We start from the raw sequence: 9,760 nt of genomic DNA on the forward strand, positions 1-9,760 counted from the left end.
GTTGTGTTATTTTTATGATTTTAATTTTGTGAAAATTATTTTTGAAGTTCTTTCTCTAAATTAATTATTTTTATGCGTTTAAATTTCTTCTCAAATTAAATTAACTTGTTGTGGGGTTTAATTATTTATTTTCATTTTAATCATTACGTTTGAATTATTTTATTTTACTTGCTGTTTTAAAATTGTTTCCGTTGGATCTTTTTTTTTGTGACCCAAGATTTGAGGATTGGACCTTATTTCTTTCCCTACATTTTTCTCTTTCCTCTTTTCTTTTTCTTCTTTTCTTTTTTTCCTTTCTTTCTTTTTCTTTTTCTCCCCCCTGCTTCCCTCGCGGACGTCTCTCTCTCTCTCTCACGCCGTGCAACCGTTCCTCACCCAGCCCTCCGCCGTCGCACCGCCCTGCGCGACACCGCCCACCCCATCGTGCTCCCCACCGGCCGGCGACCTCCCTCTCCGATTTCCAGCCCTAGCCGCACCGCCGTTAGCCTCCACGCACCACACGAAGCCGCGACATTCCTTGCGCCGCTGCGCCGCCGTCGCGCCACCTCCGGCCACCATCTTTTCACCACATCATCCTCGACCTCCTAGCAACCCAATGGACCCAACCCCCACCTCCGATCTGTCACCGGTGAAGCCCCACAACATTTCCGTTTTGGGTGTTTTTGCACTTCTACCGCCTTCTGCGCCGCCACCCACGGCCAACCACCACCACCACTAGCCTCACCGACATCTCTAAGCCCTACCCTATCAATCTCGAGTCTTCGTTTGCACCCGTTCAAAAGTGAGTTTTTGAGACCCACGGCCACAGTGCATTTGGCACTGTTTTGTTGCTGCGTTGCCGCTTCTAGCACCTTCGTGATCTTTCAAAAATTATATTATAGCATTGTAAGTATTTTTCCCAAAGAACTTTTGAGATTTAAATGTATTTATGCGCTAATTCTTATTTACTGTGATTTTATTGGTTGTGCCAGACTGAGTCCGAGGAGTAAGGGGGGTCGTTTGGATTGGTGGTTGAGAAATTATTTTAGAAGGGAATTTAATTTTCTTTGTCCAGTACAGTTTAATTTTTGGAGGTATTAGTTTATATTTTCTGTTATGGAGTTGTGAATGGGAAGAAGTGTGCTTTGTGTAGTATTGTTGGTTAAACTGTTAGTAATTGTTTGGGACTGCGAACTGTTGGAATAAGTGTGAGTTATTGGAATTTGAATTGGCATTGGTCCTGATGCTTGTATTGGACAATACTGAGATTGGTATAGAATATTTTGGGTCTAAGTGTGGGCTGTCCAGATTGTTATTTGGTTGTTTGAGTTGGATTAAACTTGCTGAATTATGGTCTAGAAATTGGGTCTTAAGTTGTCTAAGACCCATTTTTGTGTTGTTGGACTTTAATATTTAGTTTATATTATTTTTATGAATAGGTGACGAGACAGATAGAGACCGTATTCAAGTTATAGTTAATGCGCTGCAGGAGTCAGGTAAGCGGGGTTCCTATGCTAGGCCTTATACGAATTATTTGAGATTGAGATTGATTTTCTAAAAACTTTGCATATTTTTGTGGTGAAATGAGAACTTGGGAAAAACAAAACCAACCTCGGTCGTTTATTTGCATACTCATGAAATCTGTACAAAAAAGAGAAAAATATGTTCTGACATGCATTGTGTAGACATGAGCTAAATTTTGTCATGTGGTTTCTGAAATCTGGAAAAAGAGCGATATTGAGAATATGAAAAGTTGTGCATTTATTTAGAAAGATGTTCTGGCTTTTGTGTCCAGCGTGTGTAAACTGTCTGATTCTATTTTGGTACTATGTATTTTTTTGATATAACATCTGAAAACCTTTGGCATGGTGTACTGGTTTTCGTATCTGACTCTGTCTCTGCTTTGCTCTGCTCTGCTCTGTTATGCTCTGCTCTATTTGGGTTGGTACAAACTTCTCTGTCTCTGAGTGCACCCACTTTGGAAACAAAGTGGTTTTATTGTGGTCTTTCCTGTGTGCACACTCGGGGCTCCGAGAAGAATAAAGGAAAGATTTCACCTCTGTCTCTGCCTGGTTTGGCCACCGGGGTTAGTACAACCCTACCACGGGGGTGAAACATGGTCTCTACTCTGTTTGATGCTCTGTTTTGATCTGATGATGATACTCAGTTTATATTATGCCAAAGTATTATGGGTTGTACATGTCTTAAAATCATCGCTCTGTTACTTTTGAAAATATGTTATGTTCTGCATGATAACTCTGAAAAATATTTTGTTCTGCATGCTATACTTTGTAAATGCTCATGTTTGCACGCTAGCATATGATTTCTGCTTACTGAGTTGTTGATAACTCACCCCCTATCATTATAATATTTTTCAGATGATGAGGAGAGTCCAAATGAGGATCTGGATTAGATTGCTGAATGTGTTTAAGCTGAGGAGATGTTGTTAGAAGAAGGACTTCTGATATTCTTAGTTTTAATGTCTTTGAGTTTTATTTATATCTTGGGTTTCAGTGAGATTTATGAAATTATTGGTTGGGTTGTTATGACTACCGGGAGATTTCGGACTTCTTAGTTTATTTTAGCTACAGTAATGACTTTGTGGAGTTTTAAATGTGGTTGTTTAGCACTCTTGATATTGAGATTTGCTATTAAAGTTTTGGGTTTTCTTTTTAGTTGTGTTAGAAAATAAGTTCTTAAGAGACAGGTAGTAATTCTCCAGGCCAACCGGATTTGGGGCGTTACATCCTGAATTGCTGAAACTGAATGTTGATGGAGCTATCTTTGAAGAGATGGGGAAAGCTAGTGCTGGTGCAATTTCGAGGGATAGTTTGGGTAGAGTTGTCATGGCTGCAAGCTCCATGGAGGATGCAGTTGTTGAACCTGAGTAGGAAGAGTTGCTAGCTCTCTTTTGTGTCCTTCAGTTCTGTGCATGCATGGGAATCGTGAAAATCCAGGAGGAGAGTGATTGCTTACTAGCTATAGAAGCGTTGCATCAGGATAACATGGAAAGTTCCAAGTTTGGTGGTCTTTATTATGAGATTAAAAAGTTGTCATTTTGTTTTGGGGAATGTTTATTTAGACATGTTCATGTAGAGAAAACAAGGCTGTTCATTATCTTGCTAAATATGCGAGGGTGGGATTGTATTCCAGTCTTTTTATCTCAAACGGCCTTGTGGTTTGATTTATGTCTATAATTCCTCTTTTGATTAATTAAGTTCATGGTTTGTTATCAAAAAAAAAAAAAAAAGAATTACCTGAATCTTCTCTGAATTAGATGGGACATGGACCATGTTTTATGCAAGAAAAAGATTATTTATCTTGATATCAGGTTAAACTTTTGACATAACTAGGGATGTTATAAAATATCAAAGTAGAGGTTTTAAATTCGAACTCTAGTTAGCTCTTAAATTTATCCCATTTAAAATATACTTTAAAGCGTTGAAGAAGGGAGTGTTAACATATAAAATAAAACATTACTTAAGATTTACATTTATAGATCATTTAAAGTACGACATCTTAAAATCTGTGGATGAAAAACAATAAGATCATTTACCATATTTCGAAAGCTAGGATTTAAATTAATAGAGTTTAATTGATGAGAGGTAGCAGCCATTCATCGAGCTTCAAGCTCAGAAATGGTAATGTCGTTTTGAGAAGCAGGTGCTCCAGCAGAACTTGAGGGATCCTGACCAGAATCTATAATTCTTCTATTGATAAATGCAGGCTTGTTGGGAGAAGGAACATTTACTTCATTTCCCAGCATGAACACAACTTCTAGCATGGTTGGCCGATCCGCAGCTTGTTCTTGCACGCATAAAAGCCCAATTTGAATGCATCTCAAAACTTCAAAAGCAGGATATGATGCCTCATCACCCAATGAAGAATCGACTATATCCAGGGCTTTACCTTCTTTCCATAGGTCCCATGCCTGGAGCAATAGAAGAGTGATATCCTAGAGTTAGTTTCTATATATGAATGGTTTAGTTTCACTGATATATATATATATATATATATATATAGTTTGCTTACATGTCCAATCAAGTTTAGGCAAGGGCTTCCAACATAAAAATGGTTATTTCTCTTGCCACTGATTATCTCTAGTGCCAAGACACCGTAGCTGAAGACATCTGATTTTGTAGAATATAATCCTTCCATTGCATACTCTGGTGACATGTATCCACTGCAATTACATAAAACGAAAATACTGATGCTTATAGTCCATTATCATCTACTTTTAGCGCCTGTGTGTGTGTGTGTGAGAGAGAGAGAGAGACATACTATGTGCCAACAGGTCTATTTGTATTTGCTTCAATTTGGTCATCCCCAAACATTCTAGCAAGACCAAAATCTGAAATTTTTGGTGTCATTGCTGCATCTAGTAGTACATTGCTTGCTTTTAGATCCCTATGGATGATCTTCAGTCTTGAATCTTGGTGAAGATATAATACTCCTCTAGCAATCCCAACAATAATTTCAAATCTCTTTCTCCAGTCCAAAAGTTGTCTTTTTATTTCGTCTGAACCATACATTGAAAACTTCCATTAATAATGCCTAGGGAAAAGAGTTCTACCGAAAGAGTATATTCCAATCCAAATGCAACAAAACCATTAGAATCTTTTGAAGTCAGATGTAGTCCCCTGGTTTTGGACACGACTAAGATTGGGCGTTTTAACATATGTTCGTGTTTATCTCCAAAATATTCTTTCACATATATTCTCTACAAAGCAGTAATCAAATGGCACCTAAAAGATTACGGATTTTGTTTTTGGCATCTGAGTTGTAATTTCTCCGGTGTGTTGGTTAGTTTTCAGGGTATTCACAAGTGAGGATTTTTTAATAAAATCGGAAGGGGGTCACTCGTGGACATGTGACCTTCGCTCTTTTAAAAAAAATGGCACTTAAAAGCGATTGCTTATTGAAGAGAAGCCATACCAAAGATGAAAAAGTCTAGGCTTTTGTTTGGCATGTATTCATAGATCAACATCCTCTCTTCTTTATGAATACTACATGTAACACCCCGTATTTTTCTTTTTTAGTGTTTTTTTTTAATTGAATGATTATTTGTTATTAATTTAAAATTTGATTATCTTGTTTTAAATTTTCAGATTTTATTGGGTTTTTTTTTTTATGATTTTAATTTGTGAAAATTAAATTTGACATGTTTCCTTAATATTAATAATTGTTATGCAATTAAATTTCTCTTAATTTAAATTAGTTTGTGAGTTTTAAAATTATTGTATTGTTGGATTTAATTAATTTATTTTACTTAGTCATTGTGTTTAAATTTATTTTATTTAAAACTGTTGTGTTAAAATAATTTTCGTTGGAATTTTGTGACCTAAGTTGTGAGATTTAGACCTCATTTATTTTTTTCCTTCATTTTTTTTTTCCACTTTCTTTTTCTCTTTTCTCTTTTTTCTTCTTTCTTTTTTTTTTTCTTCTTTTCCTTTTCCAGAACGGCTCCCGCGCGCGACCCAGCCCTCTCTCTCTCTTCGTCCGATCCTTCTCTCCCCCAGCCCGCCGCCATGCGCCTCCGTCCGGCGACACCGCCCAGCCCACGGCCTTCCCCACCCTCCGGCGACCACCTCCCTCCAATCTCAGCCCCTCTCGCTTCGCCGTTTGCCCCCACGCGCAACACTATGCCGCGGCGTTCCTTGTGCTCGTGCGCCGCCGTCACGCCACCATTGGCCACCATCTCTTCACCACTTCATCATCAACCTCCTAGCAACCTAATGCACCCATCCTTGGCTCCGATCTGTCACCGGTGAAGCCCATCTAACTCCATCTCCGATTCGTGCTTTTTGGCCTTCAACCGCCGCCCACACAGCCACCCACGGCCAACCACCACCACCACTAGCTTCACCGACATTCCTAGGTCCTACCCTATCAATCTCGGGTCTTCGTTTACAACTGTTCAAAAGTGGGTTTCTGAGACCCACGGCCACAGTGCATTTCGCACTGTTTTGTTGCTACGTTGCCGCTTCCAGCACCTCCGTGATCTTTCAAAAATTATATTATAGCATTGTAAGTATTTTTTCCAAAGAACTTTTGAGATTTAAATGTATTTCTGCGCTAATTTATATTTACTGTGAATTTGTTGGTTGTGCCGGACTTAGTCCGAGGAAGAAGGGGGTCGGTTGGATTTGATGGAGTTGTTTGTGTGAGATTGGTTTATGCTATAAAATTTGTTGGCTGTTTTGGGTTTGAATATTGGTGTTTTAAGTTTGACAATGGTCATGGTGAATATTGGAGATTTTTAGGAAGTGATGATATATTTTGGGATTACGAAGGTTTTAAGTTTTGAGATATTAAAATAGGTTATTTTAGAAGTTTAGGATTAACTATCGAAATCCATGATTGATTGAAAACTTACGGAAATTATGTGATTATTTTTATAGGTGACGATTTATTTTCGATTCGACATTTTTGAGGAAAATTCTGAAAAGCTAAGTTGCCCAGGTAAGCGGGGTTCATATACTAGTTTTGCATAAAAGAAATAAAATGAGGTTGACTTTGAAAATAAACGTGTTTGTTTTTTTAAAAGAAATGAGCTGAAAACAACCTCAGATGTTTATTCTGCATATGCATAAATTCAATATAAGAGAGTGTTTTCTGTCATGACTGGTGTAGACATGAGCTAGTTTTGTGCACTTTGTTTCTGAACTATATAAAAGAACGAATAAGGAATTCTAAAAGTTTTGTTATGAACAAATGAGAATATTTTGTTTATGTTTATCTCGAACATCTGAAATGATCTGAAACCTTTCAGTGTTTTGTTTTGATATTGTGTCATCTGAAAATCTTGGCATGAAGTTCTGATTCTGTATATGATTGTAATCGGATTTTCGATGAAATCCGTTCTGTTTCTGTTAAGGCCCAGCCACGGGTATAATGGTGGTTTATAACCCTACCACGGGGGTGAAACATGGTATACGGCCCAGCCACGGGTATAATGGTGGTTTATAACCCTACCACGGGGGTGAAACATGGAAAATGGCCCAGCCACGGGTATAATGGTGGTTTATAACCCTACCACGGGGGTGAAACATGGAATATGGCCCAGCCACGGGTATAATGGTGGTTTATAACCCTACCACGGGGGTTAAACATGGTATTGTCCCGATGTGATATTAAATGAAGATAAGATTATAATGTTTCAGTTTAGAAATGCCAACGGATTCTATTTTTGGAATAAGTTTATTTTTCTGAAAATTTCGCTCTAATGTTTTTGTACAAGTTTTGTTTCTGCATTCTGAAAGTAAATGTTTTGTTCGGCTTATCAAATGTTATAAATGCTCATGTTTACATGCTAGTATATGCTCTCTGCTTACTGAGTTGTTGATAACTCACCCCGTTAATCTTCATAATATTTCAGATGACATCGATGGCTCAGCTGAAGATCAGTATTAGAGTCTATGGAGAAGATTAGCATTGATTTGTTGTTGGGTATCTCATGATATTAGTGTTTGTGTTGGAGGTTAATTATCTTTCTTAAGTTTGCTTCAATGGATTTAGACGGTTTATGGATACTTATGTTAATGTTATATTATTTCTAATTGTTATTTGAGACATGAAGAGGAGTTGATTTTATTTGGGTTGTTGGATTGAATATTGGATAGATGAGTTTATTTGATTTATTTAATTGAAGTATATACGTTCGATTTGAGGTTTGGGAAAATGGATAAATTCTTGAATTTGGAAGTACTCTAGCCTTGTTAGAGTTGATTATCAGGTTTTATGAGTTAACTCTCCGGACCCTCGGGGTCGGGGCGTTACAGATGGTATCAGAGACAGGTTAGAGATTCTGCATACTATAAACCTTGGTGGTTTAGATATCTGTGGGTTTAAGAAGAAACTTCAGATTTGAGGTGTAGAATTTTAAAGAATAAGAGATGATTATGTGGATATTTGAGGTTTAGATTTTACAGACTTTATGATTGAGTTTCGAGATTTTGAGGTTCAGGGATTTTAGATTCGACAAGCTTACTTGGTGGACTATAGGAGATAATCTTTATAAGATTAATTTAAGGTTTAGATTTTTGAGGTTAGATTTCTAAAGACGAAAGAGAGTTTAGAGCGATGTCGGGTTTACAATATTAGGTGGTAGGAATGACTATATGTGCTGATTAATGATATGACTAAGAATGGGTAAAACCATGTGTGCAGTACCAGAAAAGTTTAAAGGTTTAATTGGAAATTATTATTTTTATTTAACTTGAATTTATTTGGTTTTGTTTGATTTTATTTTATTTGAATTGGAATTATGTTATTTTATTTATTAAGTTTACTTTATTTTGTTCGTTTCATTCGAAGCTGAAAAGTGGGTTAAAGATTAAGTTATGGCAGGAAGATGGTACGACTAAGAATGCTATTATTAGGTATAAATATTTAGTATAGTAGGTTTGAACTTTTATCGACTTGGTTTGTTTTTGTAATCTTGAGGCATGAAGGGAACGGTTTGGTTTGGGTGATCTCTTTGGAGAGTAGGATAATTGAGGTTTTAGATTTCGTGGAGATTTGACATGAGGCTTTAGAATAGTAGGTTGTAAGTTCAACAAACTTTTAAGGGTAGATTTACAAGAATTTCATCAAAGGTTTAAGGTTTTGCAGACTTTAAGAAATGATTTGTTATAATTTAATGTTATAGATTTTGAAAGCTTTGGGAGTTGATAGTTTTATTATTGGATATAAGTTTGTTAATTTTACAGATCTCAGAAAGTGATTCTTATATAATTTAAAGTTTTAAGGTTTTAGAATTGCAATTTGAAGGACTGATTTATAATGAGATTGGAATTTTTATTTCTGTAGGCTTGGATTTTTGGGACGATACTTATAGTTGGAGACTAATCGTTCAGTTGTACCAATTATGTTATTGATGATTAACTTTGGAAGTGACCATTAAGTTACCAAAGATAGAATACAATGAAGATTTGGAAGTTATACCATAGGAGTCAATTGGGGTTAATATAGATTATCGAATAGAGTTATTAATCTTTGGGATTCATTGGATGTTGTATTAAGGCTCTTGTGGAAAATGAGATTTTGGATATCATAGCCACCCTAGGAATACTGGACGTGTTGTGCCACTGGGGACTAGTACGAGTATGATAGAATTGCCTATGGAAGGTTTAGCGTGTTTTGGGTTGTATCTTCTATCCTACTTTAACGTCATGTTTGACCTTTCAAATTTCGACGACGAAATTTTTTTTTAAGGGGGGATGTAACACCCCGTATTTTTTTTTTAGTGTTTTTTTTTAATTGAAGGATTATTTGTTATTAATTTAAAATTTGATTATCTTGTTTTAAATTTTCAGATTTTTATTGGGTTTTTTTTTTATGCTTTTAATTTGTGAAAATTAAATTTGACATGTTTCCTTAATATTAATAATTGTTATGCAATTAAATTTCTCTTAATTTAAATTAGTTTGTGAGTTTTAAAATTATTGTATTGTTGGATTTAATTAATTTATTTTACTTAGTCATTGTGTTTAAATTTATTTTATTTAAAACTGTTGTGTTAAAATAATTTTCGTTGGAATTTTGTGACCTAAGTTGTGAGATTTAGACCTCATTTATTTTTTCCTTCAATTTTTTTTTCCACTTTCTTTTTCTCTTTTCTCTTTTTTCTTCTTTTTTTTTTTTTCTTCTTTCCCTTTTCCGGAACGGCTCCCGCGCGCGACCCAGCCCTCTCTCTTTCTTCGTCCAATCCTTCTCTCCCCCAGCCCGCCGCCATGCGCCTCCATCCGGCGACACCGCCCAGCCCACGGCCTTCCCCACC

The 9,760-nt window shown here is 36.4% G+C and overlaps 1 protein-coding gene across 1 annotated transcript; it reads right to left on the reverse strand.

Moving 5' to 3' along the window:
- Positions 1–3,595: 3,595 nt before the first annotated feature.
- Positions 3,596–9,154, reverse strand: LOC108980596 (G-type lectin S-receptor-like serine/threonine-protein kinase At1g11410). Its single transcript, XM_035689264.1, has 5 exons — positions 9,144–9,154; positions 4,915–5,009; positions 4,261–4,498; positions 4,012–4,162; positions 3,596–3,910 (listed from the first exon to the last, which is right to left on the reverse strand). Exons 1-5 carry the CDS (start codon positions 9,152–9,154, stop codon positions 3,596–3,598), a joined length of 810 nt encoding a protein of 269 aa, XP_035545157.1.
- Between the last annotated feature and the right edge of the window lie 606 nt (positions 9,155–9,760).

Source organism: Juglans regia, chromosome 4 (assembly GCF_001411555.2).
Source record: "Juglans regia cultivar Chandler chromosome 4, Walnut 2.0, whole genome shotgun sequence".
In the NCBI taxonomy this organism is placed as follows: domain Eukaryota; kingdom Viridiplantae; phylum Streptophyta; class Magnoliopsida; order Fagales; family Juglandaceae; genus Juglans; species Juglans regia.